Source organism: Aquarana catesbeiana, linkage group LG04 (genome assembly GCF_042186555.1).
Source record: "Aquarana catesbeiana isolate 2022-GZ linkage group LG04, ASM4218655v1, whole genome shotgun sequence".
Classification (NCBI taxonomy): Eukaryota; Metazoa; Chordata; class Amphibia; order Anura; family Ranidae; genus Aquarana; species Aquarana catesbeiana.
In genome coordinates this window covers 1,929,644-1,946,842 of record NC_133327.1, presented here as the reverse complement: position 1 = coordinate 1,946,842, position 17,199 = coordinate 1,929,644, and the positions used below count along the sequence as shown (strand labels likewise).

The 17,199-nt window shown below is 48.6% G+C and overlaps 1 protein-coding gene across 2 annotated transcripts in view; it reads left to right on the top strand.

The window, feature by feature from the left end:
• The first annotated feature begins 6,363 nt into the window (after positions 1 to 6,363).
• The window catches only part of ABHD1 (abhydrolase domain containing 1), a 29,788-nt gene continuing 18,952 nt past the window's right edge, over positions 6,364 to 17,199 (top strand). For both annotated transcript variants that reach the window (XM_073624738.1, XM_073624739.1), the window contains exons 1-3: positions 6,364 to 7,719; positions 10,116 to 10,276; positions 16,876 to 17,058. In XM_073624738.1, coding sequence (XP_073480839.1) covers positions 7,609 to 7,719; positions 10,116 to 10,276; positions 16,876 to 17,058 — 455 coding nt within the window. In that variant the 5' untranslated portion in view covers positions 6,364 to 7,608. The remainder of the gene's footprint in view (positions 7,720 to 10,115; positions 10,277 to 16,875; positions 17,059 to 17,199) is intronic.

Genomic DNA, 17,199 nt, shown 5'->3' with positions numbered 1-17,199 from the left:
TAGGTACATAGTGCAGAGTTCAGGGGTGCATTACGTACATACTGCAGAGTAAAGGGGGCTCATGATGTAGAAAGCAACTCCTATTGTGAAGGGGACTCCTGATGTTTAAGGGGACTCCTGATGTGAAAGGGGGCTCCTGGTGTAAAGGGGTAGGGGGGAGGGGGGACTCCTGATGTAAAGGGGGGCTCCTGATAAAGAGGGGACTGCTGATGTAAATGGCCATTAGATGTGAAGGGAGAACTCTAAGGTGAAGGGAGTGACTCCTGATGTAAAATGATGATTTCAGATGTAAAGGGCCATTTCCGGGATGGGTGGGTATTGGTGGCCAGTAGAGTAGTCCCCTCTCCTCCTCCCAAACAGTAATGGCCCATACAATACCCACCCCCCCTCCAGACATTAGTGGCCCATAGAATATCCTCCCATTCCCAGATAACAGTGGCCCATAGAATACCCTCCCATTCACAGACATTAGTGGCCAGTAGAATATCTTCCCATTCCCAGACATTAGTGGCCCATAAAATATCCTCCCATTCCCAGACATTAGTGGCCCATAGAATATCCTCCCATTCCCAGACATTGGTGGCCAGTAGAATAACCTCCCATTCTCAGACATTGGTTGCCAATAGAATATCCTCCCATTCCCAGACATTAGCGGCCCATAGAATATCCTCCCATTCCCAGCCATTCGTGGCCAGGAAAATATTCCTCTTCTTTCCCAAACATTGCTGGTCAGTAGAATATCCCCTCATTCCATCTTCCCAGATTTTAGCAACCAGGAGAACACCCCTCCCTTCCCGAACATTAGTAACCGCTGCCAGATACTGAAGGCCTTCGATTCAGTGGAGTGGGGTTACCTGTTTGGTCTCCTGGAGATAATGGGATTCGGGCTTACGTTCATATCCTGGGTGAAGCTGCTATACACTGACCCTCTAATTAGGGTGAGGGTGAATGGAGTTATATCCGAACCCTTCCCTGTCCTCCGGGGGACCAGATAGGGGTGTCCGCTATCCCCTCTTCTCTTTGCCTTGGCCATAGAGCCCCTGGCGGCAAAACTGAGGGATAATCCTCACATGAATGGACTTCGGGTGGGGGGGATTGAGGAACGAGTTTCCCTTTATGCGGACGACATGCTCCTGTATCTACAAGATCCAGGTGCATCGTTATCCATGGCTTTCCGGTTAATACAGGAGTTCGGAGACTACTCTGGGTTCCTTATCAATTGGACCAAATCGTCCCTATTTTCTATTGATGGCACAGTGGCGGTTCCGGCGGATTGTCCCATTCAGCTGTCCCAGTCTTTTAAATTCCTGGGAGTGGTGGTTCAGCTTCCCATTTCTGGGTATCTGGACCTCAATTTGAGACCGGTAATGGAGGCTCTTCGTGAGAGGGTACGGCGTTGGAGGAACATGCCGTTGACAGTGATGGGTCGCATAAACCTATTTAAAATGATTTTCCTTCCAAAGCTGCTGTACGTTCTCTCGAACTCGCCTATGTATGTTTCGGTGAAACTGTTGTGGAATTCTTGTGGGGATCCAAGGCCCCAGGATATCTCTAGCAATTCTGAAGTTACCAATAACACGAGGGGGTCTGGCTATGCCGGATATGAGATCCTATTTTTTTGCGTCCCAATTGACATTTTTGCATTGGCGGTGCTTCCCCCAGGTCCCTAATGCCACTACTCTATTGGAGGCGGCAGTGGCCACGTCTCGGGAAACATTATTGAATATGCTGTTTAGTAAAGGAATACCGGGGAGAAAGGTGGGGTCTGTCATGGCACTCCCAGGTAGGGTGTTTCACCTATGTGCGCAGAGAATAATGGATGACCCCTTATGGATGTCACCTAACTGCCCTCTGTGGTGCAATAAGTCCCTGAAAGAGTTCTGCAAAATAGAGGATGGGAATAGATGGGCCAAATATGGGGTAAAATATCTTCACCATATATACCAACAGTGGCGTTGTTAGGTGGGTGCGGGGGGTGCGGTCCGCACCCGGGTGACACCCGCCTGAGGGGTGACACCCGTAGGTAGCACTGAGGGGGGATTCTATACGATTGGGAGGTCTGCACTGAGGGGGGATTCTATACCAATGGGGGTGGGCACTGAGGGGGGATTCTATACTAATGGGAGGTTTGCACTGAGGGGGGATTCTATACTAATGGGGGGTGTGCACTGAGGGGGGATTCTATACTAATGGGGGCTCTGCACTGAGGGGGGACTCTATACTAATGGGGGTTGGCACCGAGGGGGGATTTTATACTGATGGGGGCCTGCACTGAGGGGGGATTCTATACTAATGGGGGGGTCTGCACTGAGAGGCGGATTCCATACTGATGGGGGTCAGCACTGAGGGGGGGTGTATGTACTGATGGGGGGGTCTGCACCGAGGTGGGAGGTTGATACTGATGGAGGGGGGTCTGCAGACTCTGCACTGAGGGAGGGTGTCTGTACTGATGGGGGGTCTGCAATAAGGGAGGGGAGTCTGTACTGAGGGAGGGGGTCAGTACTTAGTGGGGGGTCCATACTGAGGAAGGGGGTCTGCACTGAGCGGGGGTCTGTACTGATGGAGGGGGGTCTGTACTGAGGGAGGGGAGTCTGTACTTAGTGGGGGGGTCTGTCGTGATGGAAGGGGGTCTGTACTGAGGGAGGGGGGCTATATTGATGGAGTAGGGTCTGTAGTTAGTGGAGGGGGGTCTGTACTGAGGTAGTTGGTGGAGGAGGGGGTGACACCAATTTTTTCGGCACCGGGTGACACCAACCCTAGTGACGCCACTGTATACCAAGACGGTAAGCTGGCCTCTTTTGCACACCTACGGGAGCAGTTTGACATACCTAGGACCTGGCACTTCAGATATGCCCAGCTACAACATGCAGCGACAGCCCAGTTCGGGAAGGGAGAGGTGAAGGTACAAAACACAGCCTTGGAAAAGGTCCTGATTGACCCGGAAACCAACTAAGCGTATATCCAGATACTACAAGGAACTAGGACTGGGGGGCCCTGACCTGACTATTAGAACCAGAACTAGATGGACTACGTTTATAGGAGGTGCTAGATACATACCTTTTGTCGGTTATTTCCTCCACAGGTAGAATGATACAACTTCGATATTTACATCAGGTGTACTACACTCCAACTAGGCTATTCAAAATGCACAGAAGGGACAACCCAGAGTGTCATAAATGTAAGGGAAATGAGGGAACTTTCTTTCAGATGGTATGGGACTGTCCTAAGATAAGGCCATTATGGTCCCAGGTGACCGAGTTCATACCCGACCACTTTGACCTTCCAAATATATGCTCTCCCATGAGGTGTCTGCTGGGTGTCTTTGATCAAGAAGAGATTAATGTGAATACAAAATTGTTTCTCAGACTTCTGTACTTCGGAATGCGAAAATTGATCGCTTGAAGATGGATTCATGATGAACAGCTCACTTTGGGAATGTGGATAAGAATAATAAATACTGATATACCTTTATATAAAATGACATATGAGGCGAGGGGAGCCCCCAAAAAATTTCGGAAAGTGTGGTATAGGTGGATTGACTCCAAAAATACTTTAACAGACGAAGAGGAAGGGGGCAATAGAGACGAACGAATGTAGGCAATGATGAAATATGAACAGAAATGTGATAGAGGAGAGGATACATACAATATTTTGGGTAGATTAGTGCTGAGGGAGGGACTGGGAGGGAACAGGGGGAGGGAATTCATCTGTTTTTTATGGTTGACACTATGTTTCTATGGGTAGTGTCGATGATTCCGACACTCTTTTCTTTAGGTATTTTTCTTTGTTAAAAAAAAAAAAAAAAAAAAAAAAAGAGCACACACTCAGGTTGGATGAATTAAAGGGATCTCTACCACATCCAGGAAGAACTATTAAATAGTGAATGTTGATGTTCTTTGTGAGTAGAGATAATTTTGATGCAATGTATGCCAACCTAATGCTTGAAGAATGAGATGTAACATGTCAATAAGCTCAATAAAAAACTTTGTTTAAAAAAAACCAAAAAAAAAAACCACTGCCAGATACTAGTGGCCAGTAGACTCTACCCTCTCCTCCTCCCAGACATTAGGGTCCAATAGAACATCCTTCTCTTCACAGGCTTTAGTAGAGGAATACCCCCCCCCCCCCACCCAGACATTAGTAGCCTGTAGAGTCCCCGTTCACCCTTTCCCAGGCGTTTGTTGCCAGTAGAATTAATCCCCTTGCCAGGCATTGACAGCTAGAGGAACCCCCCCCCCCCTTCCTAATCCATTAGAGCCAGTCCTTTCTATGGGCCCCATTGGGGGCAATAATGGCAGGTAGAGTTTCCCATCCATATTATCAGTTTATAATAGTGAGAAGAATGTTCCCCTCCCCCTTTCCAAGTATTATTGGCTAGTAGAATAACCCATGTCCCTTCCCAGACATTAGTGACTAGTAAAGCCGCTAACCCCCCCCCCCCCCTTTCCCATCAGGGATTTGTGGCCAGAAGACTATCCCCTCTCCTCCTACGCATTAGTGGCCAATAGAAAAACCCTCCTCATTCCCTGGCCATGGTGGCCAGAAGCCAACCTCCCTCCCCATACCAGACATTTACAGCCATAAGACCTTCTCAGAGGAAATAGTAGCAATTAAAGTATTTCACCAGCCATTAGTGGCCGGTGTTCTGCCGAGAAAGTTCCGCTCGGCGGATGAGGACCCCCCTCTACTGCGCAGGCGCTGCGCAGTTGGATCAGGCGGAAATAGCCCAAGATAAATAGGGGAAAATCAGCCTGTAAGAGGGCCCCTCGCGGGCTCGCTTCGCTCGCCACGCTTCGGTCCACTTGGATGGTGGGGAAGGAACCTGGACCCAGGGCGCAGGCGCCGTGTACAGCTGATTGTAGATTTTGTCGTTCGGCTATCTCCGGCGGCTGCGCAGTACAGGGGGGGAACTTATCCGCCGAGGGAACTTTCTCGGCAAAACACCGGTCCCCTTTCATTTCTCAGCATTAGTGGCCAGCAGAACACCCCTCCTTCCCAAGCATTAAAAGCCAGCAGAATACCTCCCCCCTTTCCAGGCATTAGTGGCCATTCAAATACCCCCCCCCCCCCCCCCCATTTTCCAGGTATTACTGGCCAGTAGAATACCCTCAAATTTCCTGCCATTAGTGGCCAATAGGCTACTCCACCCCCTGCTTTCCAGGCATTAGTCGCAAGTAGCATACCCCTCCTATTCAAGCATTTGTGGCCAATAAAATATACCCCCCCCTTTTTCAGACATTAGTGGCCAACAGAATAAGCCACCCCCACTTCCAAAAAGTTAGTGGCCAGTAGAGTACACCCCCCCACACACACACACACACACACTTTCCCAGGCAGTAATGACCAATATATATATATATATATATATATATATATATATATATATATAATATAAATGATGGTTATAATGTAATGGTGGCAATTCTATATAGGGGCGAGGGGTGGCGCCAATTTTCTAGAGATATATCCATCGTATGCGATAAATCCAAGTACTTCTTTTGTTTTAAACAGTTGAAGTTTATTAATAAGGTAAAGTTACAAATAAGTAATGTGCAATCTATCTCCATAATAGAAGTCACCATAAGTATAGTACAGTAGTGGTTAAAGCCATAAAAACAAAGGATTCCTATGTGAGACAATTTTACATTCACACACCTCCCAACCTTTTGAGATGGGAATGAGGGACACCTGTTAGCAAAAGCGTGCAGGCATAGGACACACCCCCTGCCACGCCCCCTTAAAGGAGAATTATACAAAAACAATTATTAGGTAAACCCACAAGTGTTTTTTTTTTTTTTACCACCACTATTCCTTTATATTGGCTTTTGAAATTTACAAATGCAGCAATTTAGAAACAGGTTGAAAAGTTTAGCTCTGGGAAACACTTTTTGAAAGAGAAATAGTGCATTTTATTTACATCTATATGGATCAGACCACAATGAGGGACAAATGAGGAGGAATGAGGGACAGAGGGACATTGCTCCAAATCAGGGACAGTCGGGAGCTATGCATTCAGGCGCTGAGCCTGTTACGGATCGATTGAAGAATCCCACCGTATGGTTCATGAGGACAGTCATTAGGGTGGAGCGGAGGGTCTATATTATAAGGTTGTTGTTGTTTTTGTTTTGTTTTTGTAATTCAGGCACATCTCATGTACATGAATCTGCCGCAGCCACCGTCATTCATCGTACGGACGCAGAATTCCCAGGAATGTTCCATGTTCTCAGTTCACCTATTTAAAGATCAATAAAGTGAGAATTTGTCATCACATCAGAGATCCTCTCTGGGCGGTCAGGGGTTAACTACACTGCCCTCAACCAAGATGGCTGCCCAGAACCCTGGCTGGGGGGGGGGGGGGGGGGTTGTTACTTCCTGTGGGAGGGACTCTGGAAGTGCTGCACTGCTGTACCAAACTTGCTGGGAAGAGTTGCACTGTGTCACACTGACTGGATGGGATCACCGTCAGATCTGTGTGTGTGTGTGTGGTCAGTGACAGATCAGTGAGTGATAATAGATTGGTGATAGGTAAGTGATAGATCGGTGTATGGTTGGTGATCAATTGGTGACAGATCGGTGTGAATGGTGATAGATCAGTGTGTGATTGACAATAGATTGGTGATAGATCAGTGACAGGTCAGTGTGTGATTGATGATCGATTGGTGACAGATTGGTGTGATTGGTATGTGATTGATGACAGATCAGAGTGTGATTGATAATAGGTTGGTGACAGATCAGGGTGTGATCAGTGCCAAATCAGTGTGTGATTGATGATAGATAGGTGATTGATCTGTGTGTGACTGGTAATAGATTGGTGAGAGATCGGTGTGATCGGTGACAGATCGGTGTGATCGGTGATGATAGATTGGTGAGAGATCGGTGTGATCGGTGACAGATCGGTGTGTCATTGATGATAGATTGGTGACAGATCTGTGTGATCGGTGACAGATCGGTGTGTCGTTGATGATAGATTGGTGAGAGATCGGTGTGATCGGTGACAGATCGGTGTGTCGTTGATGATAGATTGGTGAGAGATCGGTGTGATCGGTGACAGATCGGTGTGTCATTGATGATAGATTGGTGAGAGATCGGTGTGATCGGTGACAGATCGGTGTGTCATTGATGATAGATTGGTGAGAGATCGGTGTGATCGGTGACAGATCGGTGTGTCATTGATGATAGATTGGTGAGAGATCGGTGTGATCGGTGACAGATCGGTGTGTCATTGATGATAGATTGGTGAGAGATCGGTGTGATCGGTGACAGATCGGTGTGTCATTGATGATAGATTGGTGAGAGATCGGTGTGATCGGTGACAGATTGGTGTGTCATTGATGATAGATTGGTGAGAGATCGGTGTGATCGGTGACAGATCGGTGTGTCATTGATGATAGATTGGTGAGAGATCGGTGTGATCGGTGACAGATCGGTGTGTCATTGATGATAGATTGGTGAGAGATCGGTGTGATCGGTGACAGATTGGTGTGTCATTGATGATAGATTGGTGAGAGATCGGTGTGATCGGTGACAGATTGGTGTGTCATTGATGATAGATTGGTGAGAGATCGGTGTGATCGGTGACAGATCGGTGTGTGTGGTGTAGTCGGTAACATGTCGGTGGAATGGCGGCTCCGATGGTCTCTTCCCAGCCCCTCCCTGTCCGCACTGCTCCTGGGGGTCGGTGTCACCTGGGGCTGCTACTACCTGCACTACATCTGTAAGGTCAGTGTCACCGTCTGTCATGTCCGTCCTCAGGACTCCGACAGTCATTGATGGGGGGGATGTCAGATCCAGGACAGATCTGAGACACATACACTGTGAGGTCGGATCTGGCCAGGATCGAGGTTTGGATGTGGATGGATTGGGGAGGGATTAGATTCTCTGTTAGCAGTTTATTCCTCTCCATGTCCTCGCTGGGGAGATTCACCCTCTGTCTGTCCTGGTGTCACCGAGACAGGAAGCGATGAGAAATTCTAAATGTTATCACCAGAACAGGAAGTAGTGAGAAATTCAAAATGTTGTCACCAGAACAGGAAGTAGTGAGAAATTCCCAAAATGTCACTAGAAAAGGAAGTAGTGAGAAATACAAAATGTAACCAGCACAGGAAGTAATAAGAAATTCAAAATGTCGTCACCAGAACAGGAAGTTGTGAGAAATTCAACATGTCACTAGAAAAGGAAGTAGTAAAAAATTCTAAATGTTGTCACCAGAACAGGAAGTAGTGAGAAATTCAAAATGTTGTCACCAGAACAGGAAGTAGTGACAAATACAAAATGTCATTAGAACAGGAAGTAGTAAAAAATTCTAAATGTTGTCACCAGAACAGGAAGTAGTGAGAAAATCAAAATGTTGTCAACAGAACAGGAAGTAGTGAGAAATAGAAAAATTTTGTCACCAGAACAGGAAGTTGTGAGAAGTTCAAGATGTCATCACCAGCACAGGAAGTAGTGAGAAATTCAAAATGTTGTCACCAGAACAGGAAGTAGTGAGAAATACAAAATGTTGTCACCAGAACAGGAAGTAGTGAGAAATACAAAATGTCACTAGAAAAGGAAGTAGTAAAAAATTCTAAATGTTGTCAACAGAACAGGAAGTAGTGAGAAATTCAAAATGTCGTCACCAGAACAGGAAGTTGTGAGAAATTCAAAATGTCACTAGAACAGGAAGTAGTGAGAAATTCAAAATGTCGTCACCAGAACAGGAAGTAGTGAAAAATTCAAAATGTTGTCACCAGAACAGGAAGTAGTGAGAAATTCAAAATGTCACCAGCACAGGAAGTAGTGAGAAATTCAAAATGTTGTCACCAGAACAGGAAGTAGTGAGAAATTCCCAAAATGTCACTAGAAAAGGAAGTAGTGAGAAATACAAAATGTAACCAGCACAGGAAGTAATAAGAAATTCAAAATGTCGTCACCAGAACAGGAAGTTGTGAGAAATTCAACATGTCACTAGAAAAGGAAGTAGTAAAAAATTCTAAATGTTGTCACCAGAACAGGAAGTAGTGAGAAATTCAAAATGTTGTCACCAGAACAGGAAGTAGTGACAAATACAAAATGTCATTAGAACAGGAAGTAGTAAAAAATTCTAAATGTTGTCACCAGAACAGGAAGTAGTGAGAAATTCAAAATGTTGTCAACAGAACAGGAAGTAGTGAGAAATAGAAAAATTTTGTCACCAGAACAGGAAGTTGTGAGAAGTTCAAGATGTCATCACCAGCACAGGAAGTAGTGAGAAATTCAAAATGTTGTCACCAGAACAGGAAGTAGTGAGAAATTCAAAATGTCGTCACCGAAACAAGAAGTAGTGAGAAATTCAAAATGTTGTCACCAGAACAGGAAGTAGTGAGAAATACAAAATGTTGTCACCAGAACAGGAAGTAGTGAGAAATACAAAATGTCATCACCGGAACAGGAAGTAGTGAGAAATTCAAAATGTCACCAGCACAGGAAGTAGTGAGAAATTCAAAATGTTGTCACCAGAACAGGAAGTAGTATGAAATACAAAATTTTGTCACCAGAACAGGAAGTTGTGAGAAGTTCAAGATGTCATCACCAGAACAGGAAGTAGTGAGAAATTCAAAATGTTGTCACCAGCACAGGAAGTAGTGAGAAATACAAAATGTTGTCACCAGAACAGGAAGTAGTGAGAAATTCAAAATGTCGTCACCGGAACAGGAAGTAGTGAGAAATTCAAAATGACATCACCAGCACAGGAAGTAGTGAGAAATTCAAAATGTCGTCACTAGAACAGGAAGTGGTGAGAAATACAAAATGTGGGTCACCAGAACAGGAAGTAGTGAGAAATACTAAATGTCACCAGAACAGGAAGTAGTGAGAAATACTAAATGTCACCAGAACAGGAAGTAGTGAGAAATTCAAAACCAGAAAGAGAAGTGATGAGAAATTGAAAGTGTTGTCACCAGATCATGAAGTGATGAGATATCCTCCGATGGGGACACCGATCCAGTATTACAATGGAATATGGAAAGTAATAATAACCTGACAGGGGTACATCCCCACCCCCCCATCCATAACACAGAGGATGGCCTATACACTGTACATTTATATATACAGAGAACGCACATTACCACATCTCTCCTGTCTGTGATTGGTTGCAGAGACCGCGATTGGTGGCGGCAGGACATTTCCGCCAGTTCCTGGAGTCTTACTGCCCCGTGGTGAAGAGCGACTACCGACCAACGTTCTGGTGTGTAGGGGGGAGACTCCAGACCATCGTCCGAGTATTACTGCTATCCCGACCACCACCTACCTACAGGAAGTAAGTCACAGGGATGCTCTATAAAGGGGGACTCTTCCCGGGTCTGTACATCTGATGTGCCCATTATGAGGGGTTCCCACCATCCCTGATCTAGTGTAATGGTGTCTGTGTTCTTTTCTTATCATTTTATAGGAATATGGTGATTAGTATTATATGGAGTGATGAGGGAGGGGGAGGGTAACAATTGTCCACATTGGGTGTCCCATTATCTCGGTACGCCCCATTCTTATCTATGAATAGTCGGGGCTCCTCCGGCATTCTATGGTGATCTATACAGATGACATCGGATGATCAGATCTCTCAGACGCTGTGCTGTGATTGGACAAATTCTGATCTCTTCTACAAAAAATAAGCAAAAACTTTCTCAAACTAAAAGCAGATTAAAGTCCGGCCATGTGTGGGGGAGGGGAGGAGTCATTGGAGGTTCTGTATTCCGGAGGTCAATGTACACCCGGGGCCAACATCCACCCACTGCACCTTACACCGCCACAGTATATGGGGCAACATCCACCCACTGCACCATACACCGCCACAGTATATGGGCCAACATCCACCCACTGCACCTTACACCGCCACAGTATATGGGGCAACATCCACCCACTGCACCTTATACCGCCACAGTATATGGGGCAACATCCACCCACTGCACCTTACACCGCCACAGTATATGGGGCAACATCCACCCACTGCACCTTATACCGCCACAGTATATGGGGCAACATCCACCCACTGCACCTTACACCGCCACAGTATATGGGGCAACATCCACCCACTGCACCATACACCGCCACAGTATATGGGCCAACATCCACCCACTGCACCATACACCGCCACAGTATATGGGGCAACATCCACCCACTGCACCATACACCGCCACAGTATATGGGGCAACATCCACCCACTGCACCATACACCGCCACAGTATATGGGGCAACATCCACCCACTGCACCTTACACCGCCACAGTATATGGGCCAACATCCACCCACTGCACCTTACACCGCCACAGTATATGGGGCAACATCCACCCACTGCACCTTACACCGCCACAGTATATGGGGCAACATCCACCCACTGCACCATACACCGCCACAGTATATGGGGCAACATCCACCCACTGCACCTTACACCGCCACAGTATATGGGGCAACATCCACCCACTGCACCTTACACCGCCACAGTATATGGGGCAACATCCACCCACTGCACCTTACACCGCCACAGTATATGGGCCAACATCCACCCACTGCACCTTACACCGCCACAGTATATGGGGCAACATCCACCCACTGCACCTTACACCGCCACAGTATATGGGGCAACATCCACCCACTGCACCTTACACCGCCACAGTATATGGGCCAACATCCACCCACTGCACCATACACCGCCACAGTATATGGGGCAACATCCACCCACTGCACCATACACCGCCACAGTATATGGGCCAACATCCACCCACTGCACCATACACCGCCACAGTATATGGGGCAACATCCACCCACTGCACCTTACACCGCCACAGTATATGGGGCAACATCCACCCACTGCACCTTACACCGCCACAGTATATGGGCCAACATCCACCCACTGCACCTTACACCGCCACAGTATATGGGGCAACATCCACCCACTGCACCATACACCGCCACAGTATATGGGGCAACATCCACCCACTGCACCTTACACCGCCACAGTATATGGGCCAACATCCACCCACTGCACCTTACACCGCCACAGTATATGGGGCAACATCCACCCACTGCACCATACACCGCCACAGTATATGGGCCAACATCCACCCACTGCACCATACACCGCCACAGTATATGGGGCAACATCCACCCACTGCACCTTACACCGCCACAGTATATGGGCCAACATCCACCCACTGCACCATACACCGCCACAGTATATGGGGCAACATCCACCCACTGCACCATACACCGCCACAGTATATGGGCCAACATCCACCCACTGCACCATACACCGCCACAGTATATGGGCCAACATCCACCCACTGCACCTTACACCGCCACAGTATATGGGCCAACATCCACCCACTGCACCTTACACCGCCACAGTATATGGGCCAACATCCACCCACTGCACCTTACACCGCCACAGTATATGGGCCAACATCCACCCACTGCACCTTACACCGCCACAGTATATGGGGCAACATCCACCCACTGCACCTTACACCGCCACAGTATATGGGGCAACATCCACCCACTGCACCTTATACCGCCACAGTATATGGGGCAACATCCACCCACTGCACCTTACACCGCCACAGTATATGGGGCAACATCCACCCACTGCACCATACACCGCCACAGTATATGGGCCAACATCCACCCACTGCACCATACACCGCCACAGTATATGGGGCAACATCCACCCACTGCACCATACACCGCCACAGTATATGGGGCAACATCCACCCACTGCACCATACACCGCCACAGTATATGGGGCAACATCCACCCACTGCACCTTACACCGCCACAGTATATGGGCCAACATCCACCCACTGCACCTTACACCGCCACAGTATATGGGGCAACATCCACCCACTGCACCATACACCGCCACAGTATATGGGGCAACATCCACCCACTGCACCTTACACCGCCACAGTATATGGGCCAACATCCACCCACTGCACCTTACACCGCCACAGTATATGGGGCAACATCCACCCACTGCACCTTACACCGCCACAGTATATGGGGCAACATCCACCCACTGCACCTTACACCGCCACAGTATATGGGCCAACATCCACCCACTGCACCATACACCGCCACAGTATATGGGGCAACATCCACCCACTGCACCATACACCGCCACAGTATATGGGGCAACATCCACCCACTGCACCTTACACCGCCACAGTATATGGGCCAACATCCACCCACTGCACCTTACACCGCCACAGTATATGGGGCAACATCCACCCACTGCACCTTACACCGCCACAGTATATGGGCCAACATCCACCCACTGCACCTTACACCGCCACAGTATATGGGGCAACATCCACCCACTGCACCATACACCGCCACAGTATATGGGGCAACATCCACCCACTGCACCTTACACCGCCACAGTATATGGGCCAACATCCACCCACTGCACCTTACACCGCCACAGTATATGGGGCAACATCCACCCACTGCACCTTACACCGCCACAGTATATGGGGCAACATCCACCCACTGAACCTTACACCGCCACAGTATATGGGGCAACATCCACCCACTGCACCTTACACCGCCACAGTATATGGGGCAACATCCACCCACTGCACCTTACACCGCCACAGTATATGGGCCAACATCCACCCACTGCACCTTACACCGCCACAGTATATGGGCCAACATCCACCCACTGCACCTTACACCGCCACAGTATATGGGGCAACATCCACCCACTGCACCATACACCGCCACAGTATATGGGGCAACATCCACCCACTGCACCATACACCGCCACAGTATATGGGGCAACATCCACCCACTGCACCTTACACCGCCACAGTATATGGGCCAACATCCACCCACTGCACCTTACACCGCCACAGTATATGGGGCAACATCCACCCACTGCACCTTACACCGCCACAGTATATGGGGCAACATCCACCCACTGCACCTTACACCGCCACAGTATATGGGGCAACATCCACCCACTGCACCATACACCGCCACAGTATATGGGGCAACATCCACCCACTGCACCTTACACCGCCACAGTATATGGGGCAACATCCACCCACTGCACCTTACACCGCCACAGTATATGGGGCAACATCCACCCACTGCACCTTACACCGCCACAGTATATGGGGCAACATCCACCCACTGCACCTTACACCGCCACAGTATATGGGGCAACATCCACCCACTGCACCTTACACCGCCACAGTATATGGGGCAACATCCACCCACTGCACCTTACACCGCCACAGTATATGGGGCAACATCCACCCACTGCACCTTACACCGCCACAGTATATGGGGCAACATCCACCCACTGCACCTTACACCGCCACAGTATATGGGGCAACATCCACCCACTGCACCTTACACCGCCACAGTATATGGGGCAACATCCACCCACTGCACCATACACCGCCACAGTATATGGGGCAACATCCACCCACTGCACCATACACCGCCACAGTATATGGAGATTGTTAGGACAACATCCAGACTGAAGTCTTTATATGAAGGTAGAAATATAATGTCTTCTAAATATTCCCAGTTTGGTGTTGTGGAGGGTCAGATGATGTTCTGATCACCCTCACCGGCATTGATCACCATCCCTGATACTGATCACTATTCTCGGTATTGATCACCATCCCTGATACTGATCACTATTCTCGGTATTGATCACCATCCCTGATACTGATCACTATTCTCGGTATTGATCACCCTCACCAGCATTGATCACCATCCCTGATACTGATCACTATTCTCGGTATTGATCACCCTCACCAGCATTGATCACCATCCCTGGTACTGATCACTATTCTCGGTATTGATCACCCTCACCAGCATTGATCACCATCCCTGGTACTGATCACTATTCTCGGTATTGATCACCCTCACCAGCATTGATCACCATCCCTGGTACTGATCACTATTCTCGGTATTGATCACCCTCACCGGCATTGATCACCATCCCTGGTACTGATCACTATTCCCAGTATTGATCATCCTCACCGGCGTTGATCACCATTCCTGACACTGATCACCATTCCTGGTCCTGATCACTATTCTCGGTATTGATCACCCTCACCGGCATTGATCACCATTTCTGACACTTATAACCATCCCTGGTACTGATCACTATTCTCTGTATTGATCACCATTCCTGACACTGATCACCATTCCTGGTACTTATCACTATTCCCAGTATTGATCACCCTCACCGGGATTGATCACCATTCCTGACACTGATCACCATCCCTGGTACTGATCACTATTCCCAGGATTGATCACCCTCACTGGCATTGATCACCATCCCTGGTATTGATCACCATCACTGGCATTGATCACCGTCCCTGGTACTGATCACCATAAGTGGCATTGATCACCATTCCCGGCACTGATCACCATCACCGGCATTGATCACCATCCCTGACAGAGATCACTATTCCCGGTATTGATCACCCTCACTGGCATTGATCACCATTCCTGACACTGATCACAATCCCTGGTACTGATCACTATTCCCGGTATTGATCACCCTCACTGGCATTGATCACCATTCCTGACACTGATCACAATCCCTGGTACTGATCACTATTCTCTGTATTGATCACCCTCACCGGCATTGATCACTATTCCTGACACTGATCACCATCCCTGGTACTGATCACCATCACCAGCATTGATCACCGTCCCTGGTATTGACCACCATTCCCGGCACTGATCACCATCACCGGCATTGATCACCATCTCTGACACTGATCACCATTCTCAGCACTGATCACCATCACCAGCATTGATCACCATCTCTGACACTGATCACCATTCTCAGCACTGATCACCATCACCGGCATTGATCACCATCTCTGACACTGATCACCATTCTCAGCACTGATCACCATCACCGGCATTGATCACCATCTCTGACACTGATCACCATCACCGGCATTGATCACCATCTCTGACACTGATCACCATTCTCAGCACTGATCACCATCACCGACATTGATCACCATCCCTGATACTGATCACCATCATTGATCACCATCTCCAGCACTGATCACCATCCCTGGCATCTTTCACCATCCTTGCCAGGGCCGCCGATAAGGGGGTACCACTGGTCTTTCTGTACAGGACCCGGGCCCCACCAGTTCAACAGGAGGGCCTGGGCAGCTGATAAGCAAAAGGAAGGGGAACCTGTACAGGAGGGGGGTGATCAGTGCGACGGGGTGGCATTTACTGGAACCTATCCTCTGTAGCTTCCCCCGCAGCAGCTGAAAGCCGGCGGGAGGGAGAGGAGAAGAAGCCAGCTTTCAGCTGCTGCAGGGGGCAGCTACAGAGGATAGGTTCCAGTAAATGCCACCACCCCCATCACCCCCTCCTGTACAAGTTCCCCTTCCTCCTGCTGCCTGGGCACTCCTGGGTGCCCCCCTGTTACACCCCCCTCCTTCCCCTGCAGCGCTTCCGGCCTTCTTCTCTCTCCCACCGGCTGCTGCAGGGAATGGGTGTCAGGATGGAGTGGGGGAAGGGGCCGATAAATATGTCATGTTGTGTGAGAGGAGACAGGCCCGGCTTCTGGGCTCAAGAGATGGATAGATTCCTGTATGGATACTGGCAGGGAGAACATGGTAGCCGCTCGTCTATTTATAATGAGTTAAGAAGCTGTAAAATAGAGGAGCGGTTACATTTGTATGTAATACATAATAATACATGAGGACAAGGTCTAGCAGTGAGCATGCTGGGCGGGACAGTGTGTATTATGCCCCTCCCACATGCGATACACCGGTTTATCATAAATCGATGAGCTGTGCTATATATCAATGTGTGTATGTGTATATATGGTATATATGAAAATGTCTCCTGTTGTGTCCTCTCACAGCGAGGTGATCAGCACGGCAGATGGTGGTCAGATATCTCTGGATTGGACTGACAATGAGGGCAGCGCACAATTCCCAGAATCCTCCTCTCGTCCTATAGTCCTCCTATTACCGGGACTGACCGGGAACAGCCATCAGTCCTACATCCTGCACCTGGTACAGCGGGCCCGCACTGACGGATACAGGTGAGACCTTCCATGAGAGGCAATCACAATCCAGCTCTGACCAGAGCGCACAGTGAATGGAGAGATCTGATTGGCTGTTATGTTGGTAGTGCACTGTATAGTAGGTGAGTGGTGGGTCTCCTCATCCACAGTGATCACATA